The sequence below is a fragment of the Salmo salar genome, chromosome ssa20 (genome assembly GCF_905237065.1).
Source record: "Salmo salar chromosome ssa20, Ssal_v3.1, whole genome shotgun sequence".
Classification (NCBI taxonomy): domain Eukaryota; kingdom Metazoa; phylum Chordata; class Actinopteri; order Salmoniformes; family Salmonidae; genus Salmo; species Salmo salar.
The window spans coordinates 33,334,208-33,356,897 of record NC_059461.1 but is presented as its reverse complement, the minus strand read 5'-3'; the positions used below and the strand labels follow the sequence as shown (position 1 = coordinate 33,356,897).

Genomic DNA, 22,690 nt, shown 5'->3' with positions numbered 1-22,690 from the left:
ATTTCCCAACTCCTCTGAGCACTTTTCTACCAGTTAAAGGCCCAGCGCAGTCAATTGTTTTTCTTGTGTTTTGAATCATATTGTACAACAGCTGATGAAACTTACACTGATTAAAAATAAAAATCACACTTTTACAGTTATTCCTAATTTTTATTTTATTTAACTAGGCAAGTCAGTTAAGAACAAAAAAATCATATTTACAATGATGGCCTACCCCAGCCAAACCCTAACGACACTGGGCCCATTGTGCGCCGCCCTATGGGACTCCCAATCACGGCCATTTGTGACACAGCCTGGAATCGAACCAGGGTCTGTAATGATGCCTCTAGCACTGAGATGCAGTGCCTTAGACCGCTGTGCCACTCGGGAGGTAATAGTTGCTTGATGAAAATACAATCTACACAGGACTTTCTAATCAGCAGGTTTGCATGGAGTTTCAGCTTTCCATTGTGACATCCCCATGTGGTAAATTGGTTAAAAGACCAATAACAGAGTTCCAAACCTCTCTGCCAATAACAGCTAGTTTTCAGTTTTCCCCTCCCCATGCAAACTACTCCCATACAGTCCTAGCTAAATTCTTGCTTGAGAATAAATTCTTTGCTAAAAAGCTATTTTATTTTGCCCATTTCAATGGAATCTATTACAGGAAGTTACTTAATTGTTACCCAGAAATGATTTGATTGGGAATTTAATCCATTTGATTCTTTTTATAAAATTATAAAAATCTTAAACATAAGCACTTCCAACGCAATAGCGCCCTCATGCTTGTGTGTACTTCCACCTTTGGTCCAACAACTTTGACCTTGGAGCAGTGGATGATAGTAGTTCCACAGAGGTCCATGGAGATGGTTCATGCCAACACTACTACTCTGTGCCCTCCAGTGTTAAACTGATGTAGCTCACATGCAGTATATTAACGTCAATGCTACAACAATGTATCCAAATGTATTCCTAAGGCTGATATTGAATTCTAAAAGGGAATTAATCATTGTAAAACGAAATGACAAATGCAGTAACTAACCTTTCAATAGAAGTAAGCATATATGACTAGCTATAGAAAAACATAGCAATTGCAACAGAAAATAAATAGGCTTGGTGGGAATTTGTGCAAAGAACTTTTAATAAAGGTTTACATAAATTGCTGCTTCAGTTTTTGATAATTTGATGTCCATTGAAAGTGGTCAGTAGCAAGTCGTGCATCTTAAACACAATGAGGGAACACATTTAGCAATACTTTATTAGTGCACTAAAACAGACATGTTAGAGCCATATACATAAGACGTATTTTAGCATTGCTAATACAGGGGGCACAAAAAGCTCACAAAGGCATTCAACTAGGAAGCACAACTCCAGTCCTTAAGAATCACAGTCCCATTGGTTTTCATTTATACCTGGCTATATATTGATACATCAATACCACTTTATTAAGTTGATTAACTAATTGATCAGAGTGCAGTGCATACACCTGGTTGAACTCCCAGCTTTAAATTGGTCGCCGATTGACAAAGGCAAGAAAAAATAAAACAAAACAGCAGCCGCTTTCAACCCAGAGGACCAGTTGTGTTCCCCTGCATTAAAACGTAACAGCGCTTCTCTAACTGCCGTCCAGTCAGTCCCCCACTTATTAGAATCCACAAAAAATAAAAGTACAGACCAGATTGTTCAGAACGTCTCGGGAGCTTTGATGAGGTAGAATTCAACTTGCCCCGACCAGGCCTTTATACTGTCTGGTCATACTGTTAGTACAGAGCATCTTGGTCCAGACTTTCTCACAAAGTGAGGAAATATTTTCCCTAGAATACAGCGTTTCCCTCTAAGAATGCAAAGCACCCTCCAAAGCCTCCTAACACCCATTCCTGATCGGTGGCTTGCACTGTTGTTGGCTTAGGGTGCCCAGATCCTCCTGTTATAATTAAGGTTCAGCGCTGCTGTAGGGAGGGATCAGCTGGCTGGGGGGTGTTGTGCTGAGCTATTGCCTGAGCCTCTCAGGAATTCCACAGTATGAACCCACAACAGGGAAACCGCGATTTAGGGCTCTATTCAATCCGTTGCACTGAAGATCCGCTTTATAGCGCGATTGACAATTAAAGGCAATGTTCTCACGGTCGCGGAGACGGCATTCACTGTAAACACTGCATATGTCAGCTCAATCGGAAGTGATCTTTACGCTGATCTACCACGATACGGATTGAATCCAGCCCGTAAGATCACAAATAAAAGACATGAGCTCTGGCAGAAAGCGTGCCCATATTTGCCCCCCTTTATACCAGCCCAGAAGAGTCGGTCTGAGAGTGTGAATATTGCCACTAAACAGTCCCAATGAGGGTATATTGTTACATAGGTAGAGTTTCAGCTCCAAACCTGAGTTCCACACACATTGATTGCACAAGGATATTTCTCAATGGATGTTTCAATATCCATTGAAGTTACAGGACAGAGTTGTAGCCTGCACCATTTCTGCAGTGCTTATTACAGTTCAGCTTGGTGCCAGGATTCAAACAAAACGCAGATAAAGTACCAGTGTGGTCCGATGGACTTTTAAAGGTAATTCCTGCTTGAGCCGACATCCGTGGCCTTTACAGATAACGTGATCTCCATGAACGTTTGGGAAGTTGCCTTCAAAAGTCTATCGCTGTGAACAGGTCATTAATCTGTGTTTGTTTGAATCCCAACCTAATTGTAATCTTGGTTAAGTCTTCAAATTAGTGATTCATACTTTCAATGTGTGCGAGCTGAATTATAAAAGTAAATAACCTCAAAGCTAGACTTGCTTGTAAACACTAAGTTTGAGCAAACTACTTTTTCCTCTTAAATCATTGTCAATTTAATGTCACAATTCACCATCTACTTCACTACTAACAACTTAGTTATCTTTTTCCTACTTTTCAATATATAAGGCCTCATGAAGAACATTAGTATATCAGGCCATTCTATCTAGACTAAAGGTCTGCAGACATTGGGCCGATTTGACTTCCATAATGATTTGTCAGTAATTTACAGAGAATGTGACCGATGTCTCAAAACAGTAAGAGACAAGTGTCTACTGTTTATGGTTCTACACAACATTATGGACATCTGGTTGTTGATAGTAGCCTTCTACTAAGACAAAACGCGGAAGTAAGACACAGCCAGTTGTCTCGGGTTGATCTATAAAAGTGACACCTGTATCTCTGTGAGTACTGAATTAGACAGGCAGGATTTCTCGCAACTAAGCTGCATTTACACAGGCAGTCCAATTCAGATATTTTGCCCAATTATTGGCAAAAAGGGATAATCTGATTATTCAAAAAGACCAATGAGTGAAAAAATGATCAGAATTGGGCTGCATGTGTGAATGCAACCTAATTGTCTCATACTATAATCCTGGAGATTTTAGATCACCCCAGCAGTTCTTCTACAGCAACATGTCTTGCAGCGTGAGACTTTTACACCTCTAGTCTCTTTTCTAAGAGCAATAGAGCCCACTTTCAGTCTCCATTGTTAGAAATGACAAAATGTTGTTTTCTTCAATTCCAACTTGGTAAGGGTGCTTTCACTGCCAGATAAAAATGCCTGACCAAATAGCAATGTGTTATTTCCTCAGTTATTATGGGAAATTGCACCAATTAAGGGTTTAACTGATGAGGTTTGACCAAACCATGGTATTTGTTCATTTGTGTCTCCAAAACAATACAAACATAGCACAATAGAGTTAAATACCCCTCTGACAAACAAAACTATTATAAGATCTATCCAACATTCTCCAAGGTAACGCTTTCTATATATTGAAAAACATGTCCTTAATGTCCTCAATCCTTACGTTTTTAAAAATGTTTTATGTAACCTTTATTTAAATAGGCAAGTCAATTAAGAACAAATTCTTATTTACAATGACACCCTAGGAACAGTGGGTTAACTGCCTTGTTCAGGGGCAGAACAACAGATTTTTACCTTGTCAACTCGGGGATTCGATCCAGCAACCTTTCGGTTACAGGCCCAATGCTCTAACCACTAGGCTACCTGGTTCTATCATACTAATAAGTATGATAGAACCCGTATGATCAAGTTGCTTGCTTAATATATTTAGCCAACACCACTAACTTAATATAATGTAACAATGAGGAACAATGTCACCCCCTAAACTCTAGCAAACCAGTGTGCATTCTAACAAAAAAACTGCATTGGCTGTTAGTACTAGTCTAGGTCTGAGAAAGCTTCTCTAATGCACCATTTTAAAATCAGCTTTATGTTGATTACCCTGAGCAAAGCATATAACTGAATACCCCTGCCTTTCCCAGCCTCAGATAAAACTACATTTCCACATATAACCCTTATCCCTGCCGGAAGAACTGAAATCCTATACAACTAACTTTCCCATTGATTCTAGTTGAACCATGTTATTCTCAGCTTTGACAGGGCTTTTTGCCCTTGTTGGGAAATCCACATCAAACTAGCAGAAATCCCCCTTTTCCCAAAACTAAGTACAACTCCCTTTCCATTGCACTTGTCTTTTCAGTTAGCAGTCTTATTAATATGCAGAAGCAGCAACAGTCTGAATTCAAAATGGTGCCACTGAATCTGTCATCCATAAATATGAACCACAAGAAACCTCAAAGTCTGTATATGGATAAGTCTTTTGATAACATAGCTGTGCTTCAACCTAGTTTGTTTGGGGGAAGTTTCTATTATCAACATATGAATACTACTTAGATGTTTAGAACACCACAGTAAGCGGTTGAGTAGGAAGCTGTAGATTCTAATTCAAACACATAATTCTCCAAGATATCTAAAGTACTAGACCACAAGTTAAGAGAAAGGAAAACAGTTAACTACTCAGTTAATTACTCAGGCACACGGAAATAGGAAAAGTATCAACATCTTACTAATATCAATATGAGCCTTAAACTGTCAAAAGATGGCACTGTGTAACAGCACGTATGGCCAAAGTCCATTTTGATTGCCAATGGTCTTCAGCAGATTTCTTTAATATATCCCTCGCCCAAAAGGACATGATACTGGAATGAAGGGTGATGATGATCATATTCCACATAAGATATAAGTCTGTCATCATCATATAGGGGAATCCGCTCGTACTGTGTGGAGTGCACAGCACTATCCCACTCACCCCTACTATACCTAGAACACTAGGCTGGCTAATCATGACCTAGCCAAAAGAGTGTGATTGCAATTTCAGCATATCATCAAATACATAAGTCTATAAAGCCTGTGAGAGAACTACAAGTAATATTACCTAAGAGATACCTTTCCTCACAGCAAGGCGCTGCTTAATAAGGGAGTAAAATGATCACTGTACATATGAGAGTAAGACAGGAGATCCTTGGAAGTCTGTGTACACTCCAGTGTTCGCAGGAGAGCCTTGCATAGCAGGTCACCTACGAGGCTCTTCAGCTCTTGAAACGGGTCTGCTCACATATGTGGTTGAATTTCCTGCAACAAAGTAAAAGGGAAACAATACAAAACATGTCCCATCTTGTATCAGAAGCAGAGCTGCTGTGTGAGGAGCTGTGAAGTGTGAAGGAGTGATTGTACCTTTCCTCTAACACCAGCTGTGATTGGCCAAGCTTATACAATAACGCCCTCTGTTGGTAGAATGCATGTACAGCCACGCAATAGAACGCATATCTCCCACAGGAGGCTACAGAGGGGAGGACGGCTCATAATAATGGCTGGAATGGAGAGAATGGAATGGCATCAAACACATGGAAACCACATGTTTGATACCATTCCATTTATTCTGTTCCAGCCATTACTATGAGCCCGTCCTCCCCAATTAAGGTGTCACCGGCCTGTGATATCTATCCATACAAAATCTTAAAAACCCAGACTATGGAGACCTATTCAGAAAATGGAATAAAGGCCACATCTTGTAACTTACGTGGCGTGGTGTGCCTTGACTTGAGTACGGCAGTTGCGTCCCCAATAACAGTCTGGCCGAGACGTCACAACAGCTGTGGGAATGAATATCAAACAAATAAAAGCTTAACTCATATTTAACACATGCTAGTTCACTGTATTGATATATTGTGATTGCTTCCAAATGAATTGCCTCTGAGGACATTCAAGTTTTCTGAATGGGAATTGTCATCTCCCAGTATCCAGCATTTAGAGCAGGGGTTCCCAAACGTATTTTCTCACGACCTCAACCATGTGAAAAAAAACTGTTTCCTAATTAACAGCCAATGGTTTACTTTATTTGGGCCTATGGCAGAAAATAGAAAAACATTCTAACAGTATTTCTGATTGTCTTAACTCACCATCACATACTTTTAATGTGGAGCTATGACAGTCAATTGCAAATTAGTCAGACATAATGTGTCTTATCTCACCACCACTAATGAGATGGGTGTGCTTGAAGCATGTCGCGTCTGAGGTTCTCAAAGTCAAGGGGCGTGGTCGACGCATCTCATCTCTGCTGTCACATCCAACCTGGATCGATATTTGGTTTTAATGCAGACGAGAGCACTGAATCCAGTTTCACACAGATATAATCTGGCGAAGGGTACCATGAGTTTTATGGTTGATTTCAAGACGACTGGGAACTATGAGGTCAAATCATGACGTCAGTGATCTTCAGATCGGAAAGTCGGAATTCTAGAAAGAGGCCATAGTTCGAGTTGGAATTCCGAGTTGGATAACCGTTCAAAAATATATTTTTTACGAGTTCCCAGTTGTCTTGAACGCACGGAAGTCTGAGATTTACAAGTTACCAGTTGTTTTGAAGGCAACATCACTGCTCAGAGGGAGATGGCATGTTATTTCCTTTGGGTCAGGAACCAAAACTCCTCCGTAGTGACCCGTGAATGCATTTGGTCAAGACAGCTCGATCAGCTGTTCGAGTTCACTTACCGGCATGTCAACTGAGCCAGAATGACAGTCAAACGGATTGGGAAGTAGGTCCCTAAGTGCTCTTCCAAGAGTTGGTGGTGAGCAGTAATCACTCGTGTGGAACACTTCGTGACCACGTTTACTAACAGTATTCTGGATATTAGCTCATATCCCACTTAAGGTCTTATTCTGGATAAGTTGTTTACATGCACCTTTAATAACCCGCTCATGAGTATCCCTGTGACCATGAATAAACAAAATATTCCTAATTTAAATATATGGGTTAAATGGAATAGTAACTGAAATATGGACTCTGACTTTAGGGCCTATAACCACTCACATGTAGCGTAATATAATATTAACTCCTGGAGAATTGTGTATTTCTTGCGGTGAAATTATTCAACAAATGTTAGCTTGGTCTTGGGAACAGGAGTGGAGAAATATTTACTTGTTTCAGCATCTCTCGAGAAAATGCAAATGTGCCATCTTTGACACTTATGCAAGCAGACAGTATTTCAACCACATAAAATATTCACCCAAGACGAATTGAAGTCTTATCTGAAAAGTGTTTAAATCGTGTTCTCAGCTTTTCATTTCCTTATAACCGGTCAAACGGATGACATTAGACCATTTTTCCACTGTTTTGAAGTTATTGCGTATTCTACCCGGTTCTTAAACGAAACAGACAACTTTACCTATGTTAACCAGGTTACTAATGCATTCATTCTATCGATGCAAGACATTCTGGTGAGCACTACTTTATTTAGTCTTCTGGTGCAATACGTTGACAGAAGAGAAGCTGCATGTATCTAACTAGTTGACAAACAAATGGCCTACCAAATGTTGGAAACCATAATAATGGCCTACCAAAATGTTGGAAACAATAACAATGGACTACCAAAATGTCGGCAATAAGCAGAAACTTAGTAGTAAATTATAGTGAATAAATTATAGACTAAATTATTATGGTGGATCGAACTGCGCAGGTAGCCTACTTTTTGAAGGGATTCGTTTGAAAATCAGATGAAAACATCCCACAACACCCATGACATGCGAAACTGAGCCTGCGCAGAAACAACAGTAAACGGGATAAAATGCTACAGCATCCCTTTCTTAAATCAGCATATGCCAGGTATTTTACCCGGGTTTTTCATAACCGGGATACAAGCTTTTTCGGTGTTTATGTGTCAACTCAAAATCAGAATACTTCATTATCCTGAATAATAATGGGATATTGGTGTGCATGTAAACGTGGTCACTGATGCCATTTTCTGTTAGAAACATGCACAGCCGATGGAAGGGGGCATGTTTCGCTTTAGAAAGACTCTCCAATAAAACATTTTTCACACATGTGTAGAATGTGGAGATGATCTGATCCCAGATCTCCACATTGTTTCGCAAACAGGCGTGCGCGCAGTGTGTGGCTTGATGTGGTTTACAATCAAAGTTACCTGCTGCAGTATATCCCCGAGATCTGTGCTCAGCTCTTTTACCGACAGTTGCTCTCGGTGTATCATACAATGCGTCCATAAGGCAGAGGGAGACATACTCATAACTAGAGTGCAGAGGCCTGCCTGCCGTCCCGCCATAGATGGAGGGTGCAAAAGCCCATCCTTCGATTGTTTTCCGTCTTTATAGACTTGAAGCACACTGAACATCCCATGTTCCGTTTCATGCTTGGGAATCGTGAGACAGAACAATCTGTTCTCGTGAATATTATCCCTGACATGTAAAGCAAAAGTCAATGCATGGGCATCTCGGCCCTCACACATAACGTCCATTTGGAGATCATAAGCTGGGGAGTTTGAGTCGTTCAGTTTCCTCTTGATTGCTAGCAATAGCATACATTCTTAGTTTAACAGTTATCTATCAAAAAGGTATTGATGTGAGTTTGTGCCTCTGCTGCCCCCCCCCCCTTTTCACCATATCAATTGCGGCCGGTAATATCAAAGTCTCTGCAATAGTGTGTGGTTTATTAGCATAGCGGGTTTAGCCATTCACCGTGCAGCCTTTTCCCATGATCTAAAGGAGCTCTGGTTTAATTTAAATCTTTTAGATTTTAATAATTTTCCTTTTTATTTTTAAAAGGTTAAACCACATTACAATGATTGAGATATAATATTGTCTAATTAATTCAGTGCATTTGAAAAGTATTCAGATCAATTGACTTTCCACATTGTTATCTTACAGCCTTATTCTAAAATGTATTAAAATTGTTTTTTCCCCCTCATTAACCTACAGACAATACCCAATAATGACAAAGCAAAAAACAGGTTTAGAAATTTTTGCAAATGTATTAAAAATACAAAACTGAAATATCACAAGAATTCTGTCCTTTGTTGAAGCACCTTTGGCAGCGATTACAGCCTCGAGTCTTCTTGGGTATGATGCTACAAGCTTGGCACACACCTGTATTTGGAGAGTTTATCCAATTGATCTCTGCAGATCCTCTCAAGCTCTGTCAGGTTGGATGAGGAGTGTCGCTGTACAGCTATTTTCAAGTCTCTCCAGAGATGTTTGATCGGGTTGAAGTCCGGGCTCTGGTTGGGCCCATCAAGGACATTTAGAGACTTGTTCCGAAGCCACCCCTGCGTTGTTTTGGCTGTGTGCTTAGGGTCATTGTCCTGTTGGAAGAGAGTCTGAGGTCTCTGGAGCAGGTTTTCATCAAGGATCTCTCTGTCCATTGCTCCGTTCATCTTTCCCTCGATCCTGACTAGTCTCCCAGTCACTGCCACTGAAAAACATCCCCACAGCATGATGCTGCCACCACCATGCTTCACCGTAGGGATGGTGCCAGGTTTCCTCCAGATGTGACGCTTGGCATTCAGGCCAAATCTTGGTTTCATCAGACCAGAGAATCTTGTTTCTCATGGTCTGAGAGTCCTTTAGGTGCCTTTGGCTTTTACTGAGGAGTGGCTTCCGTCTGGCCACTCTACCATAAAGGTCTGATTGGTGGAGTGCTGCAGAGATGGTTGTCCTTCTGGAACGTTCTCCCATCTCCACAGAGAAGCTCAGGAGCTCTGTCAGTGACCATCGTGGTCTTGGTCACCTCCCGGACCATGGCCCTTCTCCCCTGATTGCTCAGTTTGGACGGGCAGCCAGCTCTAGGAAGAGTCTTGGTGGTTCCAAACTTCTACTATTTAAGAATGATGGAGGCCACTGTGTTCTTGGGGACCTTCAATACTGCAGAAATGTTTTGGTACCCTTACCCAGATATTTGCCTCGACACAATCCTTTCTCGGGACTCTACGGGCAATTCCTTCAACCTCATGGCTTGGTTTTTGCTCTGACACACACTGTCAACTGTGGGACCTTATATAGACAGGTGTGTGCGCCTTTCCAAATCATGTCCAATCAATTACGTTTAACACAGGTGGACTCCAATCAAGTTGTAGAAACATCAAGGATGATCAATTGAAACAGGATGCACCTGAGCTCAATTTCAAGTCTCATAGCAAAGGGTCTGAATACTTATGTAAGTAAGGTATCTGTTTTTTATGAATTAGCAACAATTTCTAAAAACCCATTTTCACTTTGTCAATATGGGGTAGTGTGTGTAGATTGAGGAAAATCATTGATTTAAACCATTTTAGAATAAGCCTGTAACAAAATGTGGAAAAAGACAAGGTGTCTTGAGTACTTTTTGAACGCACTGTATATACACACACACACACACACACACACACACAGGTTTTAGAACACCTACTCATTCAAGGGTTTTTCTTTATTTTTACTATTTTCTACATTGTAGAATAGTGAAGACATCAAAACTATGAAATAATACATATGGAATCATGTAGTAACCAAAATATATTTTATATTCGAGATTTTTCAAATAGCCACCCTTTGCCTTGATGACAACTTTGCACACACTTCGCATTCTCTCAACCAGCTTCACCTGGAATACTTTTCCAACAGTCTTGAAGGAGTTCCCACATATGCTAAGCACTTGTTGGCTGCTTTTCCTTCACTCTGCGGTCCGACTCTTCCAAACCCATCTCAATTTGGTTGAGGTCGGGGGATTGTGGAGGCCAGGTCATCTGATGCAGCACTCCATCCCTCTCCTTGGTTAAATAGCCCTTACACAGCCCAGAGGTGTGTTCGGTCATTGTCCTGTTAAAAAAAAAATATGATAGTCCCACTAAGCCCAAACCAGATGGGATGGCGTATCACTGCAAAATGCTGTGGTAGACTGGTTAAGTGTGCCTTGAATTCTAAATCAAATCACAGACAGAGTCACCAGCAGAGCAACACCACACCATAACACCTCCTCCTCCATGCCTTACGTTGGGAAATACACATGCAGACATAATCCGTTCACCCATACCGGGTCTCACAAAGACACGGCAGTTGGAAACAGAAATCTCCAATTTGGACTCCAGGACACATTTCCACCGGTCTAATGTCCATTGCTTGTGTTTCTTGGTCCATGCAAGTCTCCTCTTTTTTATTATTTTTCCTCCCCAATTTCGTGGTATCCAATTGGTAGTTACAGTCTTGTCTCATCGCTGCAACTCCCATACGGACTCGGGAGAGGCGAAGGTCGGGAGCAGTGCATCCCCCGAAACACAACCTAACCGAGCCGCACTGCTTCTTGACAATGCCCACTTAACCCGAAATCCAGCCGCACCAATGTTGTTGGAGGAAACACCGTACTCCTGGCGACCATGTCAGCGTGCACTGCACCCGGCCCGCCACAGGAGTCACTAGTGCGCGATGGGACAAGGACATCCCTGCCGGGCAAACCATCCTCTAACCCGGACGACGCTGGGCCAATTGTGTCGCGGCCAGCTGCGACAGAGACTGGACTCGAACCCAGAATCTCTAGTGGCACTGTTAGCACTGCAATGCAGTGCCTTTGACCACTGCGCGGCTCGGGAGGCCCAAGTTCCTTCTTCTTATTGGTGTCCTTTAGCAGTGGTTTCTTTGCAGAAATTCGACCATGAAGGCCTGATTCACACAGTCTCTTATGAACAGTTGATGTTGAGATGTGTTTGTTACTTGAACTCTGTGAAGCATTTATTTGGGCTGCAATTTTTGAGGCTGGTACCTCTAATGAACTTATCCTCCGCAGCAGAGGTAATTCTGGGTCTTCCTTTCCTGTGGCGGTCCTCATGACAGCCAGTTTCATCATAGCGCTTGATGGTGTTTGCGACTGCACTTGAAGAATAGTTCTTGAAATTCTCCATATTGACTGACCTTCATGTCTTAAAGCAATGATGGACTGTCATTTCTCTTTGCTTATTTGAGCTGTTCGTGCCATAATATGGACTTGGTCTTTTACCAAATAGGGCCATCTTCTGTATACCACCCATACCTTGTCACAACACACCTGATTAGCCTAAATGCATTAAGAAGGAAAGAAATTCCACAAATTAACTTAACAAGGCACACCTGTTAATTGAAATGGATTCCAGGTAACTACCTCATGAAGCTGGTTGAGAGAATGCCAAGAGTGTGCAAATCTGTCATCAGGCAAAGGGTGACTGTTTGAAGAATCTCAAATATAATTTTGATTTGTTTAACACTTTTTTGGTTACTACACGATTCCATGTGTGTTATTTCATAGTTTTCATGTGTTCACTATTATTCTATAATGTAGAAAATAGTAAAAATAAAAACCCTTGAATGAGTAGGTGTTGTAAAACTTTTGACCCGTAGTGTATACATTTAAAAATCCTCCGTATTTTGGAAATTCTCCCATGACCCCATTTTAATAACAGGCAATCCCATTTGCATATCAGGTGACCCCACATGGCGTTGCGACCCCTAGCTTGGGAACCGCTGAGTTAGAGGCTGCTCTCGCTCACCAGGAAGCGCCGAGGCAGGGATGTTCTGTCTGTATTTGTAGGCCAGCTCCCCGAAGGCTCGCAGGCCACAGCAGAAACAGAGTATGGCGTTACTGTTGATGCGATAATCTGAGATACAAAACATGGAGAGAGAGAGGGAGAGATAGAGTTACTAGTGTGTCCCAAAGTGAGTTGGAAGGATGCTCTGCACTGTCAATAAGATTGAGAACCATGTTCAAGATGGGAAGCTTAAAGGTGGAATTGCAGCTCATCGTTTTTGCAGTCACGAGATATGGAAATAAAAGACCTGGAAATGGTGTCTCAGGAAGCACATTTATATGATGTAGGAATTTTTGGAGATGTGCAATGCAAATGCAAAAAAGACAACCTGGAATGCTTCCAATCTCAAGTTTTATGTGAGGTGACGAGGATAGTGTCAGACTGACCAGACAGATAGAAGGTTCCCTGTTGCAGGCCCTGAAGACCCTCCTGTAGCATGTCCCTCCACGACATCCCTCTGGCTGACAAGTAACTCTATAAAGGCGGAAGGATGACAGGTTATATATTAGACGTTAGTGATCGCTGTAGTAGAGAAGTTATAAACAAATGCAAAGGAAATAGATTCACTTAACCTGGGTTATGTAACCAGGCACCAGTTTCCCAATTCCCAGACACAGATTAAGACTATTCATGGACTAAAAAGCATGGTCAATGGAGAATCTTCATTGAAATAGCTTTTATATCCAGGACTAAGCTTAATCTGTGTCTGGGAAACCGGCCCAAAGAATGCAGATGCTGTTTCTGGGTGTTCAGACCGATCAATGGTTAGAGCCGAAGAGTAGAAAGGAAGTACCTGGAGGATCTCTGATTCATAGTTATTGCTGTTCAGAACACCGTCCAGGCATTTGTCTGTAAGGTTGAGTTCTGTGGACAAAGACATGGATATTATATTTCTCATACTGGTAAACATGATACTGCAATGTGATAACAAATTATGTGTAAGACATAGGGACAATACAGGCAATATTTTGGTAAATTTCCACCACTATTTTCAATAAACTAACCACAATGATAGTGTTACCTCGGAAATCCCTCAGAAGCTCTGGTTTAACTAAGCATCAATCAGCCCAGAGCAAAGTTTCTACCTGTTTATTTACTAAGGTCAATTAAACAAAATATGCACAAACCTTATATGCGATCAAGTACTACAACCTGATACCAATTCTCCTAACCTTACCTTTTCGTTCAACCTTGAATGTTTATTTACTGTTGAAAGTATTAGTGACACACTTTGAAAGTAAATCTAGGAGTAGTAGAGCAGAGACGCACCACTGAAACGTGCGAGGCAGCCCTGACAGCCGATCCTCTGGCAGCCCCAGTACATGTGACAGAAGGGCCGCAGGCACGCCACACCTAGCCAACACAAAGAACCACACCCATCAGCACCTTCAGCCAAAGCACTCTTGCCATTGGTCCATTAACATTGATTGACAGGCCTGCGGGCCACTCACATTGCTGAGTGGAGAGTTGCTGGCCAATGAGCTCGGCGCGGCGGTCTGGCATGGGCTGCAGGCAGCAGGTGCAGATGACATGGCTGCCCAGAGGAGGACATGTGTAATCCTGAGGAGCTGCAGGAGGACAGGACACAGAGAGACATGTCCTCTGGGTCAAGGTCCTACAGATCCAACAATTACGCTACAAGCATTGTCACATATTTCTGTGTCCAGGCGAGTGCAACATACTGATATTTAATTTGAGCTGTAAGTGCACTACATTGTGTTGTCATAACTCCCTAATCAACCAACACAACATAAAACACTTACATTTATTTAATGCTTTTATTTCTAATATGTAAGCCGTTACCATGAGCAACAGATGGACACATAGTTCAGTACCTGTAGTGGGGACATCAGAGCATGTTGATAATGTTGATTCCCCAGCCCCAGGGGGTTTCCCTGGCCTGTCCTCAGGAGTTGGTGGGGCTGGTCCTAGAGGGGCCGGTAGGACTGGTCCTAGAAGAGCTGTTGGGGCTGGCCCTGTGGCCCACAGTACCTGGCTGACCTCCTTCCTGTAGCCTGGACACTGTCTGCAAATCACAACGGGCTGGCTGTGGAAACACAACAACAGGAAGAAGAATGTTTTAGAGGGAGAAAAACAAACCACACACTCTTGGTCAACCATACACACAGGGTCACAGACATGGTCACAGTCACACACACAGCTACTCTTCTGTCTGACCCGATATCGGAGGTGTCACTGTCGTTGTCGGAGAGCTCAAAGAGATAATCGGAGCTGCCCTCTTCATCAGAGAAGGAACGCTCAATCTTTGGCTGCAGCATGTCCCGAGTTATCTTGTTCCGGCTGTCCATGCTCTTCAGGTCCTCCTCACTGCGACACTTCTCTGTGGACACAAAGGGTCAACACAGGGTCAACATTTCCATGCTTTATTTGGGTCCATCCACACAGAACAAAATAGGAGACAGACGTAGACACAAATACAGAGTTTAACAGGGGGAAGAGCTGGTCGCTATCCACAATAGTGTTAATGGGGGTACAAGGGTAGAGTCGGGCAGATTGAATACAAACCTGGGTGTTGGATAAGGTAGGCCTCCACCAGGTTGTTGAGGATGTGGTTCTTGCGGATCCTCTCTACAGGGCAACGGCAGGTGGGGCAGAGAGACGAGCGCTCCATCCAGCCAGAGTAACATGCAGCACAGAAGGTGTGCATACAGGGCTGCAGGCTGCATGGGGGACACACAGGGAGCTGATACCATTAACACGCAGTAGAGGCACCTTTCTGTCTTATAGAACAAAATTAGAATTACTAGGAATTATAAAATGTTGTGTTAATACGACTCTTGATATATTATATTTATTGAAGCATTGCTATGTTCATCTGCTGCGAGGAGCCACAAGCAATGAAATAGAGGAGTGGGCCTATTTTCTAATGTAGTAGTAGGTAGAGTCTTGCTGTACCTGACACAGTCATGAAGTAGGTCCTGACAGATGATACAGGTGAGGGACTCCTCCATCTTGTCAGTCTTGCCTTCTTCCACAGTCACAGCAGCTTTTCCCAACAGATCCCTGATAAGAGAAACCTTAGCTGGGCTGGGGCCGAACACCGCAATACTGGAAGTATGAGGCAGTCCAAAATCATAGTCCTTGTCTAGGAAGGGAAAGGGGGACAACACTGTTACAATCAAGTGTCACCAACCAAGTGTCAATATTCCACAATGTAATGACACTGAATGCACTGACCAGCACTGTCAGTTTTCCTCCTTTTTCTCTCTGGCTCCATGTCCTTCTCCTCCTCCTCCTTATACAACATTGTGACTCGGTTCTGGGCTTCAGTCTGTCGTGTGTCTGTTGAGCAGAAGAGGTTAGTGTTGTGCTGTCCAGCCTTGCCTTCAGCAGCAGCAGGAGAAGGGAGAAAGGATGCACAACAGAGAATGATCAAAAGGCCATATGATTGGGGCAAATTCAGTTACCTGTGCCTGTTCTTGAATATGGGAAGATTTACAAGTAGTTGTGATCATAAAAGTCTGGCATAATATCATTCGGCAAGAGCTGTCCTTTGAAAGAAGTAAGGGAGAGTGAACAAAGCTGGCACAATCAAGGGGAGACCATGCTATTCCGGTCGAAGAATTTGAGGAGGAGGGTGAAACACAGATTTACTTCCCAGTCCCTGCTTCCCCTCAATGAGCACCATAAAGAGGAAGCACGGGCCAGATGGAAAGCCTACCTAAGGCAGAGGAGTGCAGGAGGGAGGCTGCAGAGGAACAGGCTGTGTGGAGGTGATGGGAGGAGGTGGAGGGCTGGGGTTCATCCAAGGCCTGCTGCTCCCGTGGAGGTCCAACAAGGAATGGCTCCACAGACACACATACTGCAGCTGTAACAGGGCAGGTCTGGGCTTTCTGCTGCATTACTGAGCATCTGGTGGCACCACCTGACATGGTGAGAAAGGGTGAAAAGCAACAAACAAGATAATTAAAATCACCCTATAAATGTTTTTCATAAAAAATATGCAAAGTCAAGAGGTAGCAATCAAATATCACATTGATTTGGTTATTTTATACTTACCAATTGTGTCTTGTGAGAATGTCCTCTCTGGTTTTATGGACTGATACATGTAGGCAATGTCTGTAGAAGCAAGAGATTGTTATACTTCACTCAATTGAATTTTTTTTTACTGACTCCTGAAAAAAAACAAGGAAATGACAAAGTTAAGAACTATAAGAAGACGACACCAGGCCCATCCACATTGACTCAGAACAAATAGAATCAGTTGAGCAATACAAATATCTTGGAACTATAATTGACTGAAAACTCTCCTGGACTGCAAACACACAGACATACAAAAAGGGACAACAATGACTGTATTTCGTGAAGATTAAATAAATATCAGGTAAGTAAAAGAATATCAACCATATTCTACACATCAATTGTTCAGTGTTCTCACTTTCTGTTTCCAAGCCTGGTACAAGCAGATATCCATCATAGCAAATAAAAAAAAATTGTAGTAAAGATGTCAAGCAGAATCAGTGGAGATAATCTGAAGAAAATGGAAGTGCTGTTCTTGGAGAGAGTGGTGGGCAGGAGCGAAAATTGCCACCAATCTGACACACCCACTCAACCAGGAGTAGTACCAGCTCATACCATCAGGCCACTGATACAGAGGCCATCTTTACAAAACCGCCAGAGCCTGGAAATCCACCAGTATCCACCAGTATAAATAACTGCTCAACCCTAACTGAATTATGAACGGTATCCACATGTGTTGTCTGCTGTAGTTATTGCTTGTGATTTATGTATGCATTTAGGTACCTGTTGGTGATGCTGTGCTGTTTGGTGAGATGCAGGGACACAAAAGTTTGTGTACAATTCGTTAAATATCCCCAAAAAGGGAATATTACTCTTATTTTGAGAAGTCATTCTTGGCCAACTGGTCCAACTCAGTTTACACACATTATGCAAGTTCACTGTGTACAGTTTGCATTTATAACCAAGTTGGCAGCACTGGAAGGTACACAGGAAAACAAGTGGACTAAAAGACCTGTATGCACTAAATCAAATCAACATTTATTGGTCACATGCACATGGTACAGTGAGATGCTTTCCTTGACAATGCTTAACAATGGTGTGCACTATGCAGTATACTACGGTTGCAAAACTACTGGTAATTTATCAAAGTTACTGGAATTTTCAGTCATTCATAATTATTTTTTTTGCATATCCAAACTCCCACTGAGACACCCTTGAGAGAGTGGGATCACGGCCAAGGTCAGCCCTTATAAACGGCAACCCTGGAGCAATTCGGGTTAAATACCTTGCCCAAGGGCACATCGTCATATTTTTCACCTTGTCGGCTCGGGGATTTCAACTAGCGACCTTTCGGTTACTGGCCCAACGCTTTAACCACTAGGCTACCTGGTGCCCTGGTCTACGGTAATCTATTGTAACTTTGGACATTTGCACTTCTATAACTTTAAATAAATATACATTTTATATAAAATATTCATGTGTCCATACTGTGTCCATATTGTCCATGACTTTCTAGTGGATAGACCATACGTTTCAAGAGTAAATAGCCTAATTAAATGGGGGAAAAAAGCATCTAAAAACAACAATGGCATCATTTTCAATTAACTCTGCAAGTCTTCCAACTATTGATTTTTTTCGCACAACTAGTTTGGTGCAAAAACATTTACAACAAAGACATAGTAAAATAAATAAGTGTGTAAAAAAATTCTAAAATAAAGGATCTCATGCTGAAACCCTCATACTAAACACAAACGGTATTCACCAAGTTGATGGGTTATATTTAGGATAATTCTTTATAGCTGTGTCATTCTATTTGTTATATCATAATCATCTTATTTCATGTTACATAAATTCAAGAAAGTTCTCAAAATTCCAGTAGTTTACTGGTAAACTTAGAAAGTTACCATTTACATACCCTCACTTTGTAACCCTATGCACTACTAATTTATACACACCTTCTGAAGAAAATAAGGAACACGTTATGTTCTTTCTACAATACTCCCAAAATAGTTCTTTATACACTTACAGATGGATCTTAATTTGATCACCTGCTGTTACAAGAAAATTCCTGCACGGTTTAAAAAGGCTTTAAAAGTTTGTAATTACCACTTAAAAATATCAGACTTAATTTGCCCTAACTAAAAATGTATGAACCGCTACAAAAATGAGAGCTAAACACTCCAGTCAAAATAGGAAAAAAAACGTACTTTGCTCTGGTTCGTTTTTCCTGTATACAAAGTAGATGACATCTCCATGCTGCAGCATATGAATCTGCTTCTTCACCAGCTTAGACATGTTAATCACTGTACCATTGGTGCTAGAGGTGTGAAAAACAAAACAAAAACACTGGTCTGTCATTGTATTCAATGTATTCAATCAGCAACCTTGGAAGATATCGAAGACAAGAGAGGACTGTGTCTCAGTTTTGGCTGGCTAGAAAAACTTTGCTGCAGTTATTACTATAGTAACTATTAAATAGTAGCTTATCTTCATGGGATATATAGGGATGGAATCTTAACCTACACTATTGAGATACTACACTGTCGCATTCCATCTTTCTATTGGAAAGGCATCCACAATATTCAGGAGCAAAACAGTTAGAGCTGCCACTTTGCTCAATGATGTAAAGCCTAAAGCTTACCGTATGCTTCCCAGCCCCAAAAAATGGTGCATATATTATGACCACATTTTGTGAAGTTTTCTTCGTTTTGGATTTTCGGATGCATTTGGCAAGGTTTTTTCCCCCCGGCTGTTCGAGCACACACATTTTTTTCTTAAGGCTTTTCGAAGTTCGGTATCCAAAGTCTACCCCCTTCTGTGACTGGTCAACAGTAGGGATTCTTCAATAAAGTGTTTGTTGTCATTCAACGACAGACTAGTTCTCAGTTTCACTTGAGAAATACTGCACCAAACATCTTAGTTAGATGTAAAATTGCATGACTAAGACCTCTTCGGCAAAAATGTCAAAATTAATTACAGATTTCTTGAGTTATCTTAGATTAAATCATACTATTTTGAGGAAGTGTATTTGTTGCTATGGTGTTTCAAGAGGGACAAACAGTAATATTGCCGCTTTTTTTCAACAGAATGTATTTTAAGGAAGTACAGACGTTCATGTCGCCTAGCCAAGTTCTGCTAGGAGCAAACCGAACCTATGCATGCGGACGCCTTAATGCAGTGTGTGCACACTAGAGAAATGCGTGTAGAGAAAATGCCTTTCATCTTGCTGACTTATTAGCGCATGGTAAAACACAACCTCTTTAACTGATGGTTAGTGTAATTTGCCAGCTGGTTGCTTACACTGAAAATTAGACTACACTGTGATGTGCAGTGCTGGGCAGGCAGATATCTGTTCAATCCACCATGAAATACACTGATCAGTCACTATAAACAGGATTACAAACAAATACAATCTGCATAATACATTTTCCTATAACAATAAAACATAAACGCAGGTTAAAATCTATTTAGCCTAATTAACTAATCAAAATGCTCAACATTACCATATTATCATATCATTAAACATACATAATTGAGTTTATCCTTGACAATGGACCTACATTGAGCCTATAAAGTACTTAGAAAAAAATTAAAAAAAAGACTCCCTTCATACCTTGTGTCCTCCAGCCACACCAACCCTGAGCTCTTATCTTGCACTATCTTACAGTGATCCCCTGAGACCAGTTTGTTAGCAGGAAAGGAAAGATCACAGCCTGGTGAAAGAAAAAGTTGGTTACGGTTAATAAAATGCACCAATTTTTTTTTTTACAACATAGTCAAAGATGACTATTTTCAACATAACTTGAATAAACTAGATTTTGTCATACAGTAGGCTAGTGTTGTGGAGCTTTTGTGCTATATTGTGTGTAAAAAGCATTTTGTTAATGTCATGTTACTGTAAACAAAGACAATTTGGGCCTACTCATTACCTATTTTAAAATAGCAGGAAAACAAGTATTTAGGCAATGGCCACATGGCTGATGATATCGTCACGAGTGAGCTTGGAAAATACCACATTGAGATTGTATGACTATGCCGATTTATTGTTTATGCATTCCTCTCTTCTTTTATACCATATTGTGGGTGCTGCATAACAGACTAGCTCATTAGCCTCAGTATCTTTGTATCGGAAAGCAGACTCCTGGAACTCAATATAATAGAGCAGAAAGACACAGACAGAAACCTAGGAGATATAACCTTTCCTTGGTCAAAATCCATACAAAAAACTAGCCTACTTAATATTCTGCACACATGTTCTCAATAGACGGCTTTGTTATCATCAGAGAGGGTGTCTAAGTTTGGTGAACTAAAGACTGGGGGTATTGTGCCTTGAATTAACTGGTTTTATTAAAGAGCCCAGACACTGCCCGACTCATGTCTAGGATATGGTATTTTCTGTCTATAAACATCAAAACATTTATAAACAAGTTCCTCAAAACAAGCAACATACATTTAATTAAAAGTGTTCAACTATAAAAATAAAAACACACTAATGAACAGTGTTACTTCTTAAGTTTTTACACATTATTATGATTGTGCAAGCAATAATCATTAAAATCGATAACAGGGCGTTTTGGTAGTTCACAAAATATTGAAAATTTATATATAATCGTTAGCTAGGGTCCTACCGCATTACTTTCTCTCTTTTATAAATTAGCCTACAATATGGTGGCTGAGTTTCTCAACTCCACGATATGTTGAGCAACTCAGGTAACAATATGGTGAAGTGATTGTGTTAGTGTCACTGTGTGGGATAGTAATTTTACCTTTTCTTCGCCCGACAGTGCATTCCCTGTTGACAAGCAATACTTCAGATCGAGTGTCCACTTTTACTAACTTCCCCCATGGTTGACTCCTTCCATGCTTCTTCTCCATGTCCAAAGCTGATACGTTCGTTTTCTATATTGATCAAATCATGATGCAATCTCTGCTTTAAAAACACTCTACTTAGATCAGTGGCAGCAAATACGTCATTCAATAACTTAACCTAGCTAGTTAATATTATTTTAGTTGAGAAATATGGGGCACTTTCTAGCTAGCCAACTACCGTTTCCTTAGCCTAACAAACTGTAGCTAACGTTAGTTTAGTTGGGAAAGATAAACAATCAAGCAACCCCCCCCCTGTCTGGAACAAGAAACGTCTGGCTAACTTGCTAGCTAATGTAAAATATTTGATTAGCAAGGCATTTTGAGTACGTTCATGTTAGAAGTTAGTCAATCAAACAACTCGATGGTGGACATGCGACAACAAGCAACTTCATTTTCAAAATAAACCTGGCTTAAGCTTGCTACTAACGTTAGCTGGCGAGCTAACGTTAGCTTGTTGCAAACAGCTAGCTATTAAATTCAGGAGCAAGAAAGAAATACGATGTAGCTAACTAGTTAGCTACCTTGAAAATATAATTACTATACCCTCAAAGGCACGATTATTTCGTTCGGTTATTTTTGCTTGAAGATATTTTGCCCCTTAATTTTCCAGTTGGCACACACACTAGTTCACTTCCTGACAACCAAAGGTATTTACAGCTATCAGCTGGAGGAGGGGCGGGGAATGTAGCCTGAGAAAATGAGGTATTCAAGGCGTCCGCCTGCCTCTGAACCACCACTACACGCGAAGAAGAGAAAACAAACTCCTGCTTGTTATCTAATTAGATTAGATTTTTGTTGTGTTCTTATATGCACCTTATATGCATGTTCTTATTGTTTAGCTATTTAGATTCACCACATTTCTCCCAGTAAAGCTAATCAATGTCAAAACCCTGGATATACAACGAGGCTTTCATTGGGAATTTGGAGATGACGGAAGCCTATTTGGGGGAGGGGCCAAATTAAGGTTATGGTTACATTTAGGGTTGAACCGTGATGTGGACATGAAGTTAGGGCTAGGGTTAGAGTTGAACCGGGATGTGGACATGAAGCTAAGGTTAGGGTTAGGTTTGTTGTGGTTGAGGCTAAGGTTAAACTAAGATGTAGACATGAAGTTAGGGTTAAGGCTAGGGTTAGGGTTGAACCGGAATGTGAACATGAAGTTAAGG

At 41.2% G+C, this 22,690-nt stretch overlaps 1 protein-coding gene across 3 annotated transcripts; it reads right to left on the bottom strand.

Moving 5' to 3' along the window:
* Nucleotides 1–1,102: 1,102 nt before the first annotated feature.
* Nucleotides 1,103–22,416, bottom strand: LOC106580459 (E3 ubiquitin-protein ligase CHFR). Of its 3 annotated transcripts, none has more exons than XM_014161557.2 (18): nt 22,046–22,416; nt 21,422–21,554; nt 20,269–20,368; nt 18,863–18,972; nt 16,695–16,754; nt 16,357–16,560; nt 15,873–15,977; nt 15,591–15,780; nt 15,201–15,355; nt 14,853–15,015; nt 14,510–14,721; nt 14,126–14,242; nt 13,944–14,027; nt 13,468–13,538; nt 13,061–13,148; nt 12,636–12,743; nt 5,876–5,948; nt 1,103–5,427 (listed from the first exon to the last, which is right to left on the bottom strand). In XM_014161557.2, the coding sequence occupies exons 2-18, from the start codon at nt 21,528–21,530 to the stop codon at nt 5,385–5,387; spliced, it is 1,992 nt and encodes a 663-aa protein (XP_014017032.1). In that variant the 5' UTR covers nt 21,531–21,554; nt 22,046–22,416; the 3' UTR covers nt 1,103–5,384. The 3 variants fall into 3 exon arrangements, with proteins under 3 accessions (XP_014017032.1, XP_014017031.1, XP_045559194.1); XM_014161556.2 differs by having other exon boundaries at nt 22,068–22,415; XM_045703238.1 differs by lacking the exons at nt 18,863–18,972; nt 22,046–22,416.
* Between the last annotated feature and the right edge of the window lie 274 nt (nt 22,417–22,690).

Excerpts from the sequence above, each read along its gene's own strand:
- LOC106580459 (XM_014161557.2), bottom strand. The coding sequence starts at position 21,530 with ATGGAGAAGAAGCATGGAAGGAGTCAACCATGGGGGAAGTTAGTAAAA. Across the intron at positions 20,369-21,421 it reads CACTGTCGGGCGAAGAAAAG|GCTGTGATCTTTCCTTTCCT; the intron begins GTAAAATTACTA and ends TTCTTTCACCAG. Across the intron at positions 15,356-15,590 it reads CTACTTCATGACTGTGTCAG|CCTGCAGCCCTGTATGCACA; the intron begins GTACAGCAAGAC and ends TCCCCCATGCAG.